Below are 20,578 nucleotides of genomic sequence, written 5' to 3' on the forward strand. Positions count from 1 at the left end.
ATGTCACAAGAAGTAGCGCAGCCAAACACAAGTCACTTGTGAATGAATTGATTAAGTTATGTTTTGCATTTATTTATTCGTGATGAGGTTTCTTAGATAAGAGCATAATATTTGGGGTTCCCGAGTAGCGCAGCGGTCTAAGACACTGCATCTCAGTGCTAGTGGGGTCACTACAGACACCTTGGTTCAAATCTAGGCTGTATCATTGTGTTTGGGAGTCCCATAGGGTGGTGCACAATTGGCCCAGTGTTGTCTGGGTTTGGCCTGTGTAGGCTGTCATTGTAAATAAACATTTGTTCTTAACTGACTTGCCTAGATTTAAAATATATATATTATCACAAAATGCCTCTCAACCTGGCCATGCAATCCCCTTCAGTTTGTTACAGGGTGAACTTAAGTGTCCATACCTACATTTCTTAGCAGTATTAACACGTGTATAACATTTTGTTTTGATGTAATTACATCGCCTGTTACCTTGGTTGTTAACACTATACACAAGTTGTAGTTTTAAGCCTCAAGCTGTTTTCACATTTTCCTTTGCCTTTCCCCATGATCTTTGTCTGTCTATATGCTGCCATCTGCTGGTACAGTTTAGACAGCATTACAGAACACATTTATTACTGTCACACTGAGGACATGGTGATGGATATCGCGTTTCTAACTGGAGAGAGTAATAACTAATCAATGATTGAAAACTACATCAACAACTGTCTGATTTAGCGAAGGTACATTAGGCCAGGACTATGGTCCTTATTGGACATGTCCCAGCAGGTCCAGAAAGTGGTTAACTGAACACACACTGTTCTGTTTGACCAAAAGGCACACTATACTGTATCTGTTTGAGCAAGGGTGCAACTACAGTTTAGTAAATGAATAATCCACAGCTAACCTGCATTATGCACTCCTTTAGAAGTGAGACTCCGCCTGCTGCCCGTAAGGAAAAAGATTGCAGTCAGAGTGCAGTATAAGAGCAGTATGCAGCAACTATTGCATCCGAAATAACACAGCCGACTGCAGTTACTGAACTTTTACTGCAGTTTCAAAACTGCAATCTGCATTCTACTGTCTAGGTCTCTCTTCAGTCTTTGGCTGTAGATTGCTCCTGCTCGGGTCCTCTGAAAAAAAGCACCCTATGCAAATCATTACCAACCATACAAGCATGAAAAGGCAATACTTTCTGTTAGGCCAATTTACCTACCATCAAACATAAGTTGCTCTTTATGCAAACTCTCAACTCAGTGACATTTTGGGAATGGTATAGGCCTAACTGACTAAATTCATTCAGTAGGCTTTGTTATGACGACTGAATAACATTCAGACAGGTCCTAGATATTATTATCTAAAATAAACAAAAACGAGTTGATTCACACATTTACAGAGTTCCGCAGATGTCTTGTTGCCTACTCAGGAAAGACGCGTCATTGTCATCTTTCCCACCTTCCTTTGATGTTTTTCTTAATTCAGAGGGGCAGGATCCAAAAGCGGTAGATTGATATTGAAGATGGAAGGAGCAGCGACGCGCACTGTGATAACGTCTACCAGCAGCACGGATAACTTTTCCACCTCTACTCTGGCTTGTGATAGGCACTTTTTTCGAACTGCTTCGGGGCTCCTCGTTTTCGCAGAAATAGTAAGTAGTCAAGTTTCAAGGTTCAAGCTGTAGGCTAAGGGATACGCATGGTACATCGTCCAAAGACATGCTTACTTGCAGGTTCCTTATCGACAATGCAATAACAATAAGACATAATAAAGATAAGAATACGAACATAAATTAAATGGCTCAGTAGAATAAAATAAACATTTTATAGTAGCATAAGTATTACATTTACATTTGACATTTTAGTCATTTTAGCAGATGCTCTTATCCAGAGCGACTTACAATAGTGAATGCATACATTTCGTACATTTCATTTTTTTTTGTACTTCAAGAAAGCACTATTTACAGTATAGTCCAATATTTACACATGTACTGGAGAAGGTGGGAATGGGGGGCAGTGTATAAACTGTGGCTGGGGTGTGTGGGGTCCTGGATGATGCTGCGTGACTTCCTCAGGCACCGTTTGGGTGGGAGCATGGTCCCATGATGTACTGGGCTGTCTTCACCACCCGCTGGAGGGCCTTGCGGTCGTAGACGCAGCAATTCCCCTACCAGGCTGTGATGCAACCAGTCAGGACATTCTTGATGATGCAGGGGCATCATGATATTGTGGCGTCTTGACAAGAGTTGTGGTGGTGTTGGTCCATAACATGTCCTCAGTGATGTGGACGCTGAAGAACTTAAAACTAGTGACTCTCTCTACTGCAGTTCGGTTGATGTGGATCGGGGCATGTTCCCACCTCTGCTTCCTGAACTTAACAATCAACTCCTTTGTTTTGCTGACTTTTAGGGAGAGGTTGCTGTCATGATACCACAATGCCAGTTCACTTACCTCCTCCCTATAGGCTGACTCGTTGTTGTTGGTTATCAGGCCTACAACCGTGTTGTCGTTAGCAACGTTCATGGGGGAGTTGGTGCAAAGCCACGCAGTTGTGGGTGAACAGGGAGTACAGCAGAGGACTGAGGACAACCCTGGGGGGCCCCTGAGTTAAGGGTCAGTGTAGAGGAGGTGTTGTTGCCAATCCTCACAGCCTGTGGTCTACCCCTCAGGGAGTTCAGGATCCAGTTGCAGAGAGTGATGTCCTAACTGCAACACAAACATATTTGTGTCCAGGTTTGATGTAATAATTTATTGAAATCACTATGGCAGTGGCTTTTACCATTTTTCTCACGATAGCTGCCATCAGAATTCATGGAGGGAATCAATACTGTATGACCTGCATGATGGTTTATCACAGATGGTGACATGACACTGTACTGAATACTGCACTGAAGTGAAGGTTCAATTATTTAACATTGTTCAAGGAAATGTAACTGGAGAAAATGAACAATGTCAACCTACTTTCTGTAATATTTGCTTCTTCCTGTAACATAGGTTACTTCCTGTAATATAGGCTACTTCCTGTAATATATGCTACTTCCTCTATTGCACTCAACATTACCCATTCTCACCTGGACAAAAGGAACACCTATGTGAGAATGCTATTCATTGACTACAGCTCAGCGTTCAACACCATAGTGCCCTCAAAGCTCATCTCTAAGCTAAGGACCCTGGGACTAAACACCTCCCTCTGCAACTAGATCCTGGACTACCTGACGGGCCGCCCCCTGGTGGTAAGGGTAGGGAACAACACATCCGCCACACTGATCCTCAACACGGGGGCCCCTCAGGGGTGCATGCTCAGTCCCCTCCTGTACTCCCTGTTAACTCATGACTGCATGGCCAGGCACGACTCCAACACCATCATTGCTGATGACACAACAGTGGTAGGCCTGATCACCGACAACGATAAGACCGCCTATAGGGAGGAGGTCAGAGACCTGGTTGTGTGGTGCCAGGACAACAACCTCTCCCTTAACGTGATCAAGACGAATGAGATGATTGTGGACTACAGGAAAAGGAGGACCGAGCACGTCCCCATTGTCATCGATGGGGCTGTAGTGGAACAGGATGAGAGCTTCACGTTCCTTGGTGTCCACATCACATCCAAACTATCATGTTTCAAACACACTAAGACAGTCGTCAAGAGGGCATGACAAAGCCTATTCCCTTCAGAAGACAGAAAAGATTTGGCATGGGTCCTCAGATCCTCAAAAGGTTCTACAACTGCACCATTGAGAGCATCCCTACTGGTTGCATCACCGCCTGGTATGGCACCTGCTCAGCCTCCGACCGCAAGGCACTACAGAGGATAGTGCGTACGGCCCAGTACATCACTGGGGCCAAGCTTCCTGCCATCCAGGACCTATATATCTGGCAGTGTCAGAGGAAGGCCCTAATAAATGTCAAAGTGTCCAGCTACCCTATTCATAGACTGTTGCCTCTGCTACTACACGGCAAGTGGTACCGGAGCGCCAAGTCGAGATCGAAAAGGCTTCTTAATAGCTTCTACCCCCAAGCCATAAGATAGCTAATCAAATGGCTACCCGAACCCCTCTTTTACACTGCTGCTACTCTCTGTTTATAATCTATGCATAGTCACTTTAACTCTACCTACATTAAGGTGACCAGATTTCTGAAATGAAAACCGGGGACATTTCCAGTTCGGCGGTCAATATACAATTAAAATATCCAATGTTATTATCTATTAAATAAAAAAGGGGGACAATTCCGGTTTCATGTATGTAGTCTAACAGGCACACTGTGATAGACAGAGAAAACAACTATATTACAGAAACACTACAGACAAGACAGAACTGTCCGATCTGAACAGCCATTCAGTGGTCCTGGTAGAATAAGAGCAGAAGAGAACATGAGCAAAATTGAAAAAAACAGACAATAATATATGTGAAATACTTAACATAATAAAGAAATAAGATGCTGATGAGATTGGTAACTACATAATATACTTATACCAACCTAATCTGTATATTTCTCAGAAGAATGTATTTTCTTCAGGATTGCTCTGTCTTTGGCAAGCTTCTCCATGAACTCCTGGCAAGGGAGGTTAAAGTTTGTCTTCACAATAAGCATGGCCTTGATGGTAGGAACAGTGAACCTATTTCTTGCTGCTGTCCATATATATCATTCATTTGGGAGAACACTCTCTCGACTGGTGCATTACTTCCAGGTAAGCACATGACAACAGACGCTAATCTAGCCAGGTTAGTGTGTGGGATGTCATTCTCTTTGAAGTGGGTAACCACCGTGCTCCATCTCTGACTAAGCGGTGTCTCAGATGTTTTCCATTCTTCAAGCGATCCCCCCTTTAGGAACTCTTGCAGGCTAATAACCTCGTCACACAATGCATCCTCATTAGAGGTCGACCGATTATGATTTTTCAACGCCGATACCGATTATTGGAGGACCAAAAAACCGATACCGATTAATCGGGCGCCATTTTTATTTATTTATTTGTAATAATGACAATTACAATAATACTGAATGAACACTTATTTTAACTTAATATAATACATTAATAAAATCAATTTAGCCTCAAATAAATAATGAAACATGTTCAATTTGGTTTAAATAATGCAAAAACAAAGTGTTGGAGAAGTAAAAGTGCAATATGTGCCATGTAAAAAAGCTAACGTTTAAGTTCCTTGCTCAGAGCATGAGAACATATGAAAGCTGGTGGTTCCTTTTAACATGAGTCTTCAATATTCCCAGGTAAGAAGTTTTAGGTTGTAGTTATTATAGGAATTATAGGACTATTTCTCGCTATACGATTTGTATTTCATATATTTTTGACAATTGGATGTTCTTATAGGCACTTTAGTATTGCCAGTGTAACAGTATAGCTTCCATCCCTCTCCTCGCTCCTACCTGGGCTCAAACCAGGAGCACATCGACAACAGCCACCCTTGAAGCAGCGTTACCCATGTAGAGCAAGGGGAAACAACTACTCCAAGTCTCAGAGCGAGTGACGTTTGAAACGCTATTAGCGCGCACCCGGCTAACTAGCTAGCCATTTCACATCGGTTACACCAGCCTAATCTTGGGAGTTGACAGGCTTGAAGTCATAAACAGCGTAATGCATTGCGAAGGGCTGCTGGCAAATGCACGAAAGTGCTGTTTGAATGAATGCTTACGAGCATGCTGGTGCCTACCACCGCTCAGACTGCTCTATTGCTCAGACTGCTCTGCTGGTGCCTACCACTGTCAGACTGCTCTATCAAGTCATAGACTTAATTATAACATACAAACACAAGCCTTAGGTCATTAATATGGTTGAATCCGGAAACTATCATCTCGAAAACAAAAAGTTTTTCCTGTCAGTGAAATACGGAAACGTTCCGTATTTTATCTAACGGTGGCATCCCTAAGTCTAATTATTCCTGTTACATTGCACAACCTTCAATGTTATGTCATAATTACGTAAAATTCTGGCAAATTAGTTCGCAACGAGCCAGGCGGCCCAAACTCTGCGTGCAATCAACGCAAAATGACACAATTTCACCTGGTTAATATTGCCTGCTAACCTGGATTTCTTTTAGCTAAATATGCAGATTTAAAAATATATACTTCTGTGTATTGATTTTAAAATCCATTTTTATACTATTTATCTCGTAAAAAAGCGATAATATTCCGACCGGGAGTCGTTGTTTTCGTTCAAAGAGAGAGAAAGTAAACATGGTGTCGGCTCGTGCACGCGCCTCCAGTCTCATTGTCCTCAGATCGACCACTTACAAAATGCACTACTGTTTTTCAGCCATGGCCTGCAAAGCCACCATTCATCGTTCTGGCGCCTTCTGAGAGCCTATGGGAGCGTTAGAAAATGTCACATCATGCCAGAGATCCCCTGTTTTGGTTAGAGATGATCAAGAAGGCCAAGAAAAAGTCAGAGAGAGCGCTTCCTGTTTGGAATCTTCTCAGGTTTTGGCCTGCCAAATGAGTTCTGTTATACTCACAGACACCATTCAAACAGTTTTAGAAACTTTAGGGTGTTTTCTATCCAAATCAAACAATTATATGCATATTCTAGTTACTGGGCAGGAGTAGTAACCAGATTAATTCGGGTACGTTTTTTATCAGGCCGTGCAAATACTGCCCCCTATCCCCAACAGGTTAACCTCTATGGGCTAGGTGGGACACTTGCGTCCCACCTACTCAACAGCCAGTGTAATCCCGTGGCGCGATATTCAAATACCTTAGAAATGCTATTACTTCAATTTCTCAAACATATGACTATTTTACACCATTTTAAAGACAAGACTCTCGTTAATCTAACCACACTGTCCGATTTCAAAAAGGCTTTACAACGAAAGCAAAACATTAGATTATGTCAGCAGAGTACCCAGCCAGAAATAATCAGACACCCATTTTTCAAACTAGCATATAATGTCTAAATAGGCTATATCTAGTCAGAATATTGCAAAATGTGCTTTCACCGAAAAGCTATTTTAAAATCGGACATGGCGATTGCATAAAGAAGTTCTGTATCTATAATTCTTAATGTAACCACATTGTCCGATTTCAAAAAGGCTTTATGGCGAAAGCATAAAGTTAGATTATGTTAGGACAGTTCCAACACAAGAAAAAGCACACAGCCATTTTCCTAGCAAGGACAGGCGTCACAAAAACCAGAAAACCAGCTAAAATGATGCACTAACCTTTGACGATCTTCATCAGATGACACTCCAAGGACCTCATGTTACACAATACATTTTTTGTTCGATAAAGTTCATATTTATATCCATAAACCTCATTTTACATTGGTGCGTGATGTTCAGAAAATATTTTGCCTCCAATACTGCCGGTGAATCAGCACAACAATTTACAAAATTGTGGAGTGCAATGTAAAGCAGGTGGTTAGAGCGTTGGACTAGTTAACCGTATGGTTGCAAGATTGAATCCCCGAGCTGACAAGGTAAAAATCTGTCGTTCTGCCCCTGAACAAGGCAGTTAACCCACCGTTCCTAGGCCGTCATTGAAAATAAGAATGTGTTCTTAACTGACTTGCAAAGTTAAATAAAGGTCTAAAAGAAAAGAAGAAGAAAAAAAAAGAAATCGGCCAAATTGGCGTCCAAAAATACTGATTTCCGATTGTTATGAAAACTTGAAACCGGCCCTAATTAATCGGCCATTCCGATTAATCGGTCGACCTCTAATAACATCATATCCAAAGCTGTTCTGGCCGTGTTATAAATGATGTGGGCAGGACAACCTAAGCCAATCACCTCCCGCTGCAGAGCATTTTTAACTTTGGTATGGACATTGACCCTCCCCAGCCTATTCAGTCCTCCAAAGTTGGTATTTGTTGTCGGCAGAGAATGTTTTCCAGGTTACATTTTTGGATGACCGCCAGGACCTCAGCTGCAATTTCCTCTGCTGTTTCTCCATTCAATTCAACAAGATCAAGCAGTTTTTTTTCCACAGATGTGCTGCCATCATATATATCCTACATATCTGACTACTTTTGGCAGCAGCTTTACATGTCCATGATTGGACGCATCAATGGACAGGGACACAAATTCAACCTGGTCTAGGTCCTGTGTTACCAAAGTAGTTGCCCATGTTGCTAACACGTTACTCACGTCACGTCACATTTTGTCCTAGCACATGTAAACTTTGGCTCATAAAGCTTCCGTGTCAGTTGTGCTGTGCAGTCCATAGATCTGTAACTATGATTGTGTCGCATAGTGTGGTATGCAAAGACACCCTCCTGCACAGCTAAATCATATTCTTCTTGGGAAGGCTCTACCTTCTTGAAGAATGTGGTGACAGAGGGCATACCAACACGGGCAATCAGAGAGGCTTTATGCTTTTTCATCGGCTGATGTTCGACCACTGCCATTCTTCTCCGGCTGCCAATTGAATGAGAGGAATTACAAAGGGTGTAGTGAACCATTCTATCGTCTTGACCTGAGCGTATAAATGGAAATTCTCTCATCATGTTTTTCATTAAAAGTGCATTTCCGTTTCTTGGAAAGAGTCATTGTATCTCCTCTGTCTGTTCTTCTTCACTCTCCTTGTGTCACTCTTCTTATTCTCTTAACTTTTTCTTCTCCTCCAATCTTTCTTCTCCTCTTTTCTTCACTCGTCTTCCTTTCCTTCTCTTCACCTTTCCACCTCACTCTTCTACACTCTCCTTGCTTCAATCTTTTTACTCCCTTATTTTTTCCTTCTCCTTCCTCTCCAATCTGTATTAATAAATAGCATACTATTAGATAAAATACTTTGGTTAACAGATTCCCATTGCTTGCCTCATTTTTGTATTTTATCTCAAAAACATTGTTTGGAATAATAAATTGTCAGGCTCTGTAACCATATCTTTACCTTTCCTCCTCCTTCACTCTTCTTCCTGTCCAGTCTTCCTCCTCTCCTTCCTCTCCACAGCTAATGTTATCCATGAACATTTCTAAATATATTTTCACACTACTTATTATAATGTCAAACCGTTAAAATTGTAATCTACAAAAATATTCTCAGAATTGTGCATTCATTTAATATAATCATGTTTTCAAAATAGCCCGTCCACTGCATGTTTACATGTGAACGTTTTCTTAACCTAGCTACCATAACAGTAGCTAGCTGATGGCGTGCAAGATGGCGGTCAGTGCAGATAATTTATTTTGGTAGCTGAAGGAATTATTGGATTTCCTTACCCAATTATGACCATTGGATTATTTCTACGGTCATAAAACCCTGTATGAATATGGCTTAGTTTATTTACCAAAGTAATTGATTACTTTCTGCAAGTTATTCACCTCTAAAACGAAGTTTGCGACAACCTAGCCTGATAAGCTAGCTAGCTCAAAAACTAGCTTGTTGAACGTACATGGAAACTGCCACGACCAGAACCAAAAGGAAAGAAATGGAGAGATCGTCAGATGGACAATTAACCACAAAAGATAGTATGATTTTGGGTACTCCTCTTCAGAATGTAACTGTGGGGGGAAATACTGCAATGGGTGATGAAAATGCGGTGAGCACGGACAACAATGCTCACATCTTGCGCCCCTCCAGTCCCCAGCTCAGGCCTTTACCTTACGACCCCGGCACTCCAGTCAAGCCCCAGGGGAAAAAGATGAGAGGCCAAGAGGGTATGTCACTTCTTGAGATGCAAAACAATATTGTAATGCTTTTGACAGCAAAGATAGATGAAAGGGCAAATTGCTTGGAGGTCATGGTTAGGGAGAATACGATGAAAATTGAGGCCATTCAAAAATCTGTTGACTTTATCTTTGGAGAAGTGAAAACCCTCAAAAGTCACATGAAGAAAGTGGAAGTTATCTGCCAGGAAAATGAAAAGAAGGTGGCTGAACTCGAGCAAAAGGTGAATGAGGCGGAGAGATACCAGCACAGGTGGAACCTAAGGCTCCATGGAATTCCAGAAAAAGCAGGTGAGGACATCAAATGCAGAGTTGTTGGCATTTGTGGAGCTGTCATTCCCGAATCAAAAGCCAAACTTCAGGAAAATACAGACATCGTCCATCGTTTGGGAAGACTTAAGGATCTAGACAAGAGACCGAGGACAACCATCATCCGGTTCACCAACAGATCTACACGGGATCTTCTTTGGAGGCGAGCAAAGAATTGTGAATTCCTCATCAAACAAAAATTGAGGTTCACGGAGGATCTGACCTCAGCAGACAAAGTGACAAGAGAGAAACTGTGGCCGATGGTGGCTGCAGCTCAAAAGGCAGGGAAAACTGCATTTTTTATCGGTGCAAGAGTGATCATCGATGGGAAAGAAATACGGCCAAATCAGAACATTTGAGTCAGAGTCTAACTCAGACAGAACTGTCAGGCCAAAAAACGGATTACCAGGTGAAAGCAGCCTTTTATTATAACAATGTACACAAACACTTGAATGAGAAAAGCCTGACCTGAGAACTGGTAAACTAAACTATAGGTGAATAACTGCTTATTGTAAAGTCTACACAATGTCTCCCCCTTGTGGGAGTAACAATACTTTGGTAATTTTATGACCAATATTTTTTTTGTTGGAGAGGTTAATAATGGGATGGAAATCCTTTTGAGTTTCATATCCTTAGGAAAAGCTTATATTAACATAACAAGGTTGTTGATTGAAGTTTGTCTTTATCTCTTTGTTCAATTAATGTCAGGGGTATTCGTAATTTACTCAAGCGTAAGGCTATTTTCCTGTATTGCAAACGGTTTAACTTATATGGGCTAGGTGGGACGCTAGCGTCACAGCCAGTGAAATATCAGGGAGGAAAATTCAAAATCAATAAAATGTCATAATTCAACTTTCTCAAAAATACGACTATTTACACCATTTAAAAGATACACTTCTCGTTAATCTAACCACATTGTCCGATTTCAAAAAGGCTTTACAGCGAAAGCAAAACATTAGATTATGTTAGAAGAGTACATAGACAAAAATAATCACACAGCCATTTTCCAAGCAAGGACGTGTCAATAAAACCCAAAACACAGCGAAATGAAGCACTAACCTTTGACGATCTTCATCAGATGACACTCCTATTAAATTATGTTACACAATACATGTATGTTTTGTTCGATAAAGTTCATATTTATATCCAAAAACAGCATTTTACATTGGCGCGTGATATTCAGAAAATGTATTCCCACCAAAACGTCCGGTGAATGTGCACATCAATTTACAAAAATACTCATCATAAACGTTGACAAAATACATAACAATTATTTTAAGAATTATAGATAGACTACTCCTTTATGCAACCGCTGTGTCAGATTTTAAAATAGCTTAATGGAGAAAGCACATTTTTCAATATTCTGAGTACATAGCTCAGCCATCACGGCGAGCTATTCAGACACCCGTCAAATTCGGGGCAACCTAAACTCAGAATTAGTATTAGAAATATTGTATTACCTTTGCTGATCTTCGTCAGAATGCACTCCCAGGACTGCTACTTCCACAAGAAATGTTGTTTTTGTTCCAAATAATCCATATTTATGTCCAAATACCTCCGTTTTGTTCGTGCGTTCAGAGCACTATCCAAAGGGTAACGCGCGAGTGCGTAACGAAAGACGAAAAGTCAAAATGTTCTATTGCCGTACTTAGAGGCATGTCAAACACTGTTTAAAATCAATCTTTAGGGTATTTTTAATGTAAAATTGCGATAATATTCCAACCGGACAATAGCATATTCATTCAAGAAGAAAAAGAAGAAGGGGCGCGCTCGCGGGACCGAGGATATACAATCACTTTGTTGCCAGGCAGACCACTCAGTAACTGAGCTCCTTTACTCTGCCCAGTGACAGGAAAATGCTCAAATCACTTTCTGAAGGCTTCAGACAGCCAATGGAAGCCTTAGGAAGTGCAATGTCACCCCACAGACACGGGAGCTTCGATAGAGAATCAAAAGAAGAACTACAATTCTCAGACTTTTCACTTCCTGCTTGGATTTTTCTCAGGTTTTTGCCTGCCATATGAGTTCTGTTATACTCACAGACACCATTCAAACAGTTTTAGAAACTTCAGAGTGTTTTCTATCCAAATCTACTAATAATATGCATATTCTAGTTTCTGGGCCAGAGTAGTAACCTGTTTAAATTGGGTACGTTTTTCATCCGGCCATGAAAATACTGCCCCCTAGCCCAGACAGGTTAATGCAGACTTTTACTTTTTACAAGAGACTCGTGCTTGTTCTTCCGATCTAACTTTTTGGAAAAATCAATGGGGTAACGATATCTGGTTATTATATGGCAACAACCACTCTGCAGGTGTAGCAGTTTTAAGAGGTGCGTTTAAAGGGAAGGTCATCAGTAGTAAGACTCACCACTCTGGACGTTGGTTAATTTTAACAGTGAATTTAACCTCTACGGGCCACGGGGGCAGTATTGAGAATTTTGAAAGAAATATGTGCCCATTTTTAACTGCCTCCTACACCAACTCAGAAGCTAGGATATGCATATTATTAACACATTCGGATAGAAAACACTCTGAATTTTCTAAAACAGTTTGAATGGTGTCTGTAAGTATAACAAAACTCATATTGCAGGCAAAAACCTGTGAAAAATAGATAAAAAAAAAAGAGAATTTTGTGACTGTACTATTTAGTGTCATTGTTTTAAAGATACCACAGTGAGAAAGGATTCAGTTCGCAACTCCTACTGCTTCCACTAGATGTCAACGATCTTTAGAAAGTTGTTGGAAGCATCTGTCATGAATACAGACCGAATTAGAAAGCTTACAAGTTGACACGTCATCACTTCATTTTTTGCGCCTGCGCATGAATCTGAGAAGAGTGCCTTTGTCATTATCGTTTATTCTAGACACTTGATAGGTTGTGTGAAAATATTACTGATGTTTACTGATGTTTCACGTTAAAAATGGAACAAAAGATTAGTGCTAAACAACGTTTGACATGTTTAAACAAACGTAAATAGATTATTTACTAGGTTTTCTTTAGCTTTTCGACGTGACTTTACACTGCCCACCTCATTTTGTGGGAGCCTACTGAACGCTAACTATTTGGACATAAATTATGAACTTTGTCAAAAGAAACCACATTTGTTCTGGACCTGGGATCTCTGGCAGCGCCTTCTGATGGAGATAATCAAAGGTAAGGGGATATTTAGAATGTTATTATCGATATTAGATGATGCTAATGCTAACGGTATAGCTTAGCTTAGCTTAGCATATAGCTTATTGTTGTTAGCATAGTACCCAGTTTATGCAAAATGTGATTTCCCAGTAAAGTTATTTTGAGATCTGGCCATTCGGTAGCAATTACGAGATGATAATATATTATTCTTTGAATGACAATATTATAATTTACCAATGTTTTCGAATAGTAATTCCGTGATTTGTAATGCTGGATTCACTGGGTGCATTCGAGCCGAAAAAAATTCTGAATTTCACCGCGACTGTAAATGCTGTTTTTGGATATAAATATGAACTTGATGGAACTAAAAATGCATGTATTGTATAACATAATGTCCTATGAGTGTCATCTGATGCAGATTGTCAAAGGTAAGTGCATAATTCTAGCTAGTTTTCTGTCTGTTGATGCCCTTCTTTGAATTGGCTAAACATTACACGCAGCTATTGTCAATGTACTCTCCTCACATAACCTAACTTTATGCATTCTCCGTAATGCCTCTGAAAATCGGACAGCGTGGTTAGATTTAGGAGATATATCTTTCAAATGGAGGAAAATAGTTGATTATTTGATTTTTTGAAATGATTACTCTTGCAGTTTTGAATTCCCCGCCATGGTCACATGACAATGAATCCCAATACCGGGATAAGATCGGGATAAGATCCTCAACAGGTTTTAAACAGTGAAATGTTTTTATTAGGGAATATTTATGCATCCAACAACAAACCAAACAGGATATTATTTCAAGAATTTGAAGAAGAAATTAGAGTTATAGGTGTATTTCAGGATATCAAAATTATAGGTGGAGATTTTAATTCTGTATCTGATGTGATGATTGACAGATATCCTAATTTCTGTAATACCTAAGCCAAACAAAGATTCTATGATGTTAGAAAATTGGAGACCAATCACATTAATGAACAATGATGGAAAGATACTTGCATCCATCTTTGCAGAAAGACTTAAAAAAGGTCTTGACCAAATCATTGACGATACCCAGTCTGGTTTTATGGTCAGACATATATGTAATAATATTCGACTAGTATTGGACTTGATAGACTACAATGAGCACATTATGGAAGATAGCTTTATTTTATTTGTAGACTTTTACAAGGCATTTGATACAGTTGAACATTATTTTCTTTGAGACTCTTCGATTTTTGGGTTTTGGTCAATATTTTCAAAATGTAATTAAGACACTTTACAATAATAGTAACAGCTCTGTTAAATTATCCCATGGAACTTCACAATGATTCGACATTTGACGTGGAATTTAACAAGGATGCCCAATTTCTCCTTTCTTATTTTTATTGGTTACACAAGTTATGGCACTTCATATAAATAAGGATAGTTTTAGGGGTATTCAGATACAAGACAAAGAGATAAAATGTTCACAATTGGCTGACGACACCACCATTGTTTTGAAAGATCATAATGAAGTCAAGAAAGCTATTGAGTATATTAATGCCTTCACACATGTATCAGGTTTATCTCTGAATATTAGGAAATGTGAATTATTTGCGTTGAAAAGATGTGACTTAAACTCAGTATGTAATATCCCTGTAAAAGATGTGATCGCATATCTTAATATTACAGTTAGCAAAGATCAGAAAGAAAGGGCCAACTTAAATTTCTCTCCTATTGTAGAGAAAATTGGAAAGAGATTTAACTCCTGGTTATTAAGAGATCTTTCTTTATCTGGACGTGTACTTTTATCAAAATCTGAAGGTCTGTCTAGATTAGTTTATACCTCCCTTGTGTCACGGTTGTCGTCGGTGAATGAGGACCAAAACGCAGCAGGTACGTGTATGCTCATCTTAAATGATTATTTATTTTCAAAAACAACAATACAAAATAACAAAACCACTAGAACTAACAAACGAACAACAAACAGTCTGGCAAAGCCTAGGGCTGAACACAGAACAATCACCCACAAATCACAAACACAAACACACCCTTATATATGGGACTCTCAATCAAAGGCAGATAGACAACACCTGCCTTCAACTGAGAGTCCCAACCCCAATTAACCAACATAGAAACACACTCACCAGACTAGACATAGAAATACATAAACATAGACTATAAACCAAAACCCCGGAAATACTAAATCAAACACCCTTAAACCAAACACACCACCCTGAACCACATAAAACAAATACCCTCTGTCACGTCCTGACCAAACTACAATACTAATTAACCCTTATACTGGCCAGGACGTGACAGTACCCCCCCTTAAAGGTGCTAACCCCGGAAGCACCTTTAAAACAAAAAACAAAACAAAAACAACAACCCCAAACAACAAAACAAAAATTTCCCCTCTACTAAAGGGAGGGAAGGGAGGGTGGCTGCCGTCAACGACGGCACTGTGCTACACCCCCCCCTCCCCAACCCACCTATATCAGGAGGTGGCTCCGGTTCAGGCCTTTCCCGGCAGTCGGGCCACTCTGGCAGTTCGGGGCACTTGGGGCAGTCTGGCAACTCGGGACAGTCCGGGCAGTCTGGCCACTCGGGACAGTCCGGGCAGTCTGGCCACTCGGGACAGTCCGGGCAGTCTGGCCACTCGGGACAGTCCGGGCAGTCTGGCCACTCCGGCAGTTCAGGGCAGTCTGGCCACTCCGGCAGTTCAGGGCAGTCTGGCCACTCCGGCAGTTCAGGGCAGTCTGGCCACTCCGGCAGTTCAGGGCAGTCTGGCCACTCCGACGACTGTTGACTGGCGGGCAGCTCCGACGACTGTTGACTGGCGGGCAGCTCCGACGACTGTTGACTGGCGGGCAGCTCCGACGACTGTTGACTGGCGGGCAGCTCCGGTGACTGTTTACTGGCGGGCTGACGCACTATAATCCTGGTGCGTGGTGCTGGTACCGGATATACCAGCTTGGGAACACGCACCTCTAGGCTAGTGCGTGGAGCGGGAACAGGATATCTAGGACCATGGAGGCTTACTGGCGGTCTCGAGCTTAAACCTGGCATCGCCCTTTCTGGCTGAATGCCTACTACCCCCTGGTAACTGCGGGGCGCTGGTATAGCGCGTACTGGCCGAAAAACACTTGGCCTCGCCATAACACCCATTACCCCGAAGCATAAGACCTGTCCATTAACTGGCCTCCGAGAAACAGTCCGGGGATTTGGCCTGGGGCTCCAAACTTGCCCAGACAAACTACCCATATGCCCCCCCCCAAAATTTTCTTGGGGTTGCCTCTCGGGTTTAATCGCCAGTCTTGTTCCTCGGTAGCATTCCCGGTCTTTGCTCCATTTCCTCCATGTATCCAATCCAAATTCCCTCTGCTCCTTCCTCTGCTGCTTGGTCCTTTGGTGGTGGGTGATTCTGTCACGGTTGTCGTTGGTGAATGAGGACCAAAATGCAGCAGGTACGTGTATGCTCATCTTAAATGATTATTTCTTTTCAAAAACAACTGAATACAAAATAACAAAACCACTAGAACTAACAAACGAACGAACAACAAACAGTCTGGCAAAGCCTAGGGCTGAACACAGAACAATCACCCACAAATCACAAACACACCCTTATATAAGGGACTCTCAATCAAAGGCAGATAGACAACACCTGCCTTCAACTGAGAGTCCCAACCCCAATTAACCAACATAGAAACACACTCACCAGACTAGACATAGAAATACATAAACATAGACTATAAACCAAAACCCCGGAAATACTAAATCAAACACCCTTAAACCAAACACACCACCCTGAACCACATAAAACAAATACCCTCTGTCACGTCCTGACCAAACTACAATACTAATTAACCCTTATACTGGCCAGGACGTGACACCTTGCCTTGGATGTTCCTCTGTCATTAACTAAAATGGTTGATACGAAATGATTTAACTTCATATGGAGGAATAAACCACATTATTTAAGAAAAGAGGTAATATGTAGCACCCAAAGTGAGGGAGGGGTGAATGCTCTGGATTTTAAAACCTCTAATATAATATTTCAAATGAAATGGATGCAAAACTGTTTAAGAAATAAGGATTGCATCTGGAATATCATCCCTAATTTAATATTCCAACAAATTGGTGGTCTAGTATTCTTACTCAAATGCAACTTTGATAAGGGTAAATTCCCTATTAAGCTTGCAAACTTTCATAAACAAGTACTTCTAACTTGGAACCTCATGTACAAACACAATTTTTCCCCTCATAGTTATACAATCTAGAATAATAAAGACATAAAATACAAAAACAAGTCTTTGTTTTTCCAGAACTGGTTTGACAACAACATTATTTGGGTTAAACAATTACTGAACAATGATGGACAACTATATGATTATCCAGAGTTTATTAGAACACACAATGCTACATTCACTCCTGAGGAGTATCAAATTGTTGTTAGAGCTGTCCCTAAAGGTGCTATTCTTCTTTTAGGAGAATATAAACAATACTCCAAGTGCAACTGTTGAGGATTTTGTAGCCTCAATACAATTAGAAGGAATTGACATTTTAAACTATAAATGTAATAACATGTATATAAGGAAACTATGCAAATATGTCACTATTCCCTCTGCTAAATTCAAAAAGGCACTCGCACATCTGAGCAATCTTGTTGCAGGTGCATGGCAACAGTTGAAACAGGATGAAGGAAAAAAGGAAACCGCACACTGTTCTTGATAGTATCACTAATATTTAATAAGCTTACGTATCGGCCTCACGGCCTTCGTCAGAGCTGACGAAGGCTGTGAGGCCGATACGTAAGCTTATTAAATATTAGTGATACTATCAAGAACAGTGTGCGGTTTCCTTTTTTCCTTCATACTATTCCCTCTGCTAAAATGTACTGGAATGCAGCCCTAGGACAAGTGAACTGGAACAAAGTTTTGTTGATATCTGGTAAATATTGTATATCTAATAAGGTGAAAGAAGTATCATACAAACTCATTCATTGAATCTACCCTGTAGAATCTACCCTGACTCTACCCTCATTCATTGAATCTACCTTTATTATACACAGGTTTAAAATAGCTATTGATAACAAATGTGTATTTTGTGATTGTGACCCAGAGACTCTTGACCATTTATTTTGGGACTGCTCTTATGTCAGAAGATTTTGGTGTGAGTTAGAAGATTTTATTTTAAAAGAAACAACTATTAATGTTAATTTGAAAGACTCTGATATTATGTTTTATTTTGAACCAAATGATATGGACCCTGATCTAACTTTCATTGTTAATTTGTTTATCTTTCATGGAAGATTCTTTGTCCATAAAATGAAGTGGGCAGAGAACAAACCCCTTTTCACATTATTTAAGACAGAATTGAAATTTTATTTTTAAATGATCAGTAAATGTAAAAACAAAAAAGCAATACGCACCATAAAAGTATTTAACAAATTGAAAATTAATCTTGATATGTAATACCCCTGTCTGTTAGGTTTTGTACTCTTATTTGTATATTTCTTTTTTTTTTGTATTTGTTGTGTTAATAATAAAAAAAATATAAAAAAAAACCAGTAGCTAGCTAACTTAGCTAGCTAACTTAGTCTACATAGCTAACGTTAGCTAGCATAACCTATTTAAACCCTTATAGAGCAGATCATCTATCTATATAATAAATTGTGACATTATAACATCATTAGCCAGTATCTCAAACGATTGTAACTTACCTGGCTTGAAAAGACGTTTGTGGTGGTGATGTTGTGGAATCACTTGATACTTGTTAGCTTCTGGTCGAGTTTTCCACAGCAGTTTTCTCTAAAACTATCGCGAGCAAGTAGTAGGTAGAAGAAGAAGAGTGAATGAAGCTGCTATAGCGAGCAGTCCCCTTTGTTGGCCTAAACAAGCACAACTGGTAGGCTCTGCTGCCCGGTCTTTCTTGCCAAGTAAAATATTTCACTTTGCGGTCCTGTTTTTAACGCACAGTTAAAAACGGGGACATTTCCGGGGACAGCTCCAGCCGGGGACAGGCCACCAAAAACGGGGACGTCTGGTCACCATAACCTACATGTACATATTACCTCATTTACCTTGACTAACCGGTGCCCCCGCACATTGACTCTGTACCGGTACCCCCTGTATATAGCCTCGCTTGTTATTTTACTGCTGCCATTTAATTATTTGTAACTTTTATTTTCAATTTTTTTATTATCTATTTTTTACTTAACACTTATTTAAATAAATGTTTTCTTAACTTCTTAAAGCATTGTTGGTTAAGGGCTTGTAAGTAAGCATTTCACTGTAAGGTTGTATTCGACGCATGTGGCAAATACAAATTTGATTTGATTTGAGCAAATGCATTTAAATACACGATAAAGTAGACACCACCAGAGTACAACCATAGCCGACTATGGGTGCATCCCAAGTGGTACCCTATTCCCTGTATAGTGCACTACTTTCTACTGGAGCCCTATGGTCCCTGTTAAAAAGTAGTGCACTGTAAAGGGAATAGGATGCCATTTGGAATGCTGGCTATATGCTTCCCTGTCCCCTCAGGTGTTTGGTCTGCTGGTATGGATGCTGATAGCAGGGACAGAGTACTTCCGTGTGTCTGCCTTTGGGTGGGTCATGTTTGTGGCCATCTTGTACTGGGTCCTGACGGTCATCTTCCTCATCATCTACCTGACCATGGCTTACAACAGGATCCCTCAGGTCCCCTGGACAACTGTGGTACGACACATACTACGACACATAATACAACAGCACATTATATGAAACATGAGGGATTGAGGTTGTTTATTATATATCTAGTAATTGAATAATTGTGGACTATTTATGTAACATAAAAGCAATGGAGTTAACTGCCTTGATGGTTTTGGGGGAAAGAGCAAATAGATTAACCAAGATTTCTGTGTGCTCCTGACCATGTCTTTATGAATGTGATCAAATGAAACCATTCTATAATGTGTACTACCCTACAGTATCTGAGCCAGCCAGCCAGGAATCCTGTTGTTGTCATTCTACAGGGCCTGTTCTTCAACAGTAGTGCTACAGTGATGTATGTGGTGTTGTACAGGGCCTGTTCTTCAATAGTAGTGCTACAGTGATCTATGTGTTGTTCTACAGGGCCTGTTCTTCAACAGTAGTGGTACAGTGATGTATGTGGTGTTGTACAGGGCCTGTTCTTCAACAGTAGTGCTACAGTGATGTATGTGGTGTTCTACAGGGCCTGTTCTTCAACAGTAGTGCTACAGTGATGTATGTGGTGTTGTACAGGGCCTGTTCTTCAACAGTAGTGATACAGTGATGTATGTGGTGTTGTACAGGGCCTGTTTTTCAACAGTAGTGCTACAGTGATGTATGTGGTGTTGTACAGGGCCTGTTCTTCAACAGTAGTGCTACAGTGATGTATGTGGTGTTGTACAGAGCCTGTTTTTCAACAGTAGTGCTACAGTGATGTATGTGGTGTTCTATATGGCCTGTTCTTCAATAGTAGTGCTACAGTGATGTATGTGGTGTCAGCAGCAGTGGATGCAGCTTCAATCAGCCATGCTGTTAAGGGGTGCAATAACTACACCTGCTG

At 40.6% G+C, this 20,578-nt stretch overlaps 1 protein-coding gene across 1 annotated transcript; it reads left to right on the forward strand.

The window, feature by feature from the left end:
• Window positions 1–1,247: 1,247 nt before the first annotated feature.
• On the forward strand, window positions 1,248–20,137 carry LOC115185230 (CKLF-like MARVEL transmembrane domain-containing protein 8). Its single transcript, XM_029745743.1, has 3 exons — window positions 1,248–1,630; window positions 19,552–19,725; window positions 20,022–20,137. Exons 1-3 carry the CDS (start codon window positions 1,502–1,504, stop codon window positions 20,100–20,102), a joined length of 384 nt encoding a protein of 127 aa, XP_029601603.1. The 5' UTR covers window positions 1,248–1,501; the 3' UTR covers window positions 20,103–20,137.
• Window positions 20,138–20,578: the final 441 nt, after the last annotated feature.

Source organism: Salmo trutta, chromosome 3 (genome assembly GCF_901001165.1).
Source record: "Salmo trutta chromosome 3, fSalTru1.1, whole genome shotgun sequence".
Classification (NCBI taxonomy): Eukaryota; Metazoa; Chordata; class Actinopteri; order Salmoniformes; family Salmonidae; genus Salmo; species Salmo trutta.

Coding starts and splice junctions, on each gene's coding strand:
- LOC115185230 (XM_029745743.1), top strand. CDS start 1,502: ATGGAAGGAGCAGCGACGCGCACTGTGATAACGTCTACCAGCAGCACG. Junction 1,631..19,551: donor TCCTCGTTTTCGCAGAAATA/GTAAGTAGTCAA, acceptor CTGTCCCCTCAG/GTGTTTGGTCTGCTGGTATG. Junction 19,726..20,021: donor AGGTCCCCTGGACAACTGTG/GTACGACACATA, acceptor GTCATTCTACAG/GGCCTGTTCTTCAACAGTAG.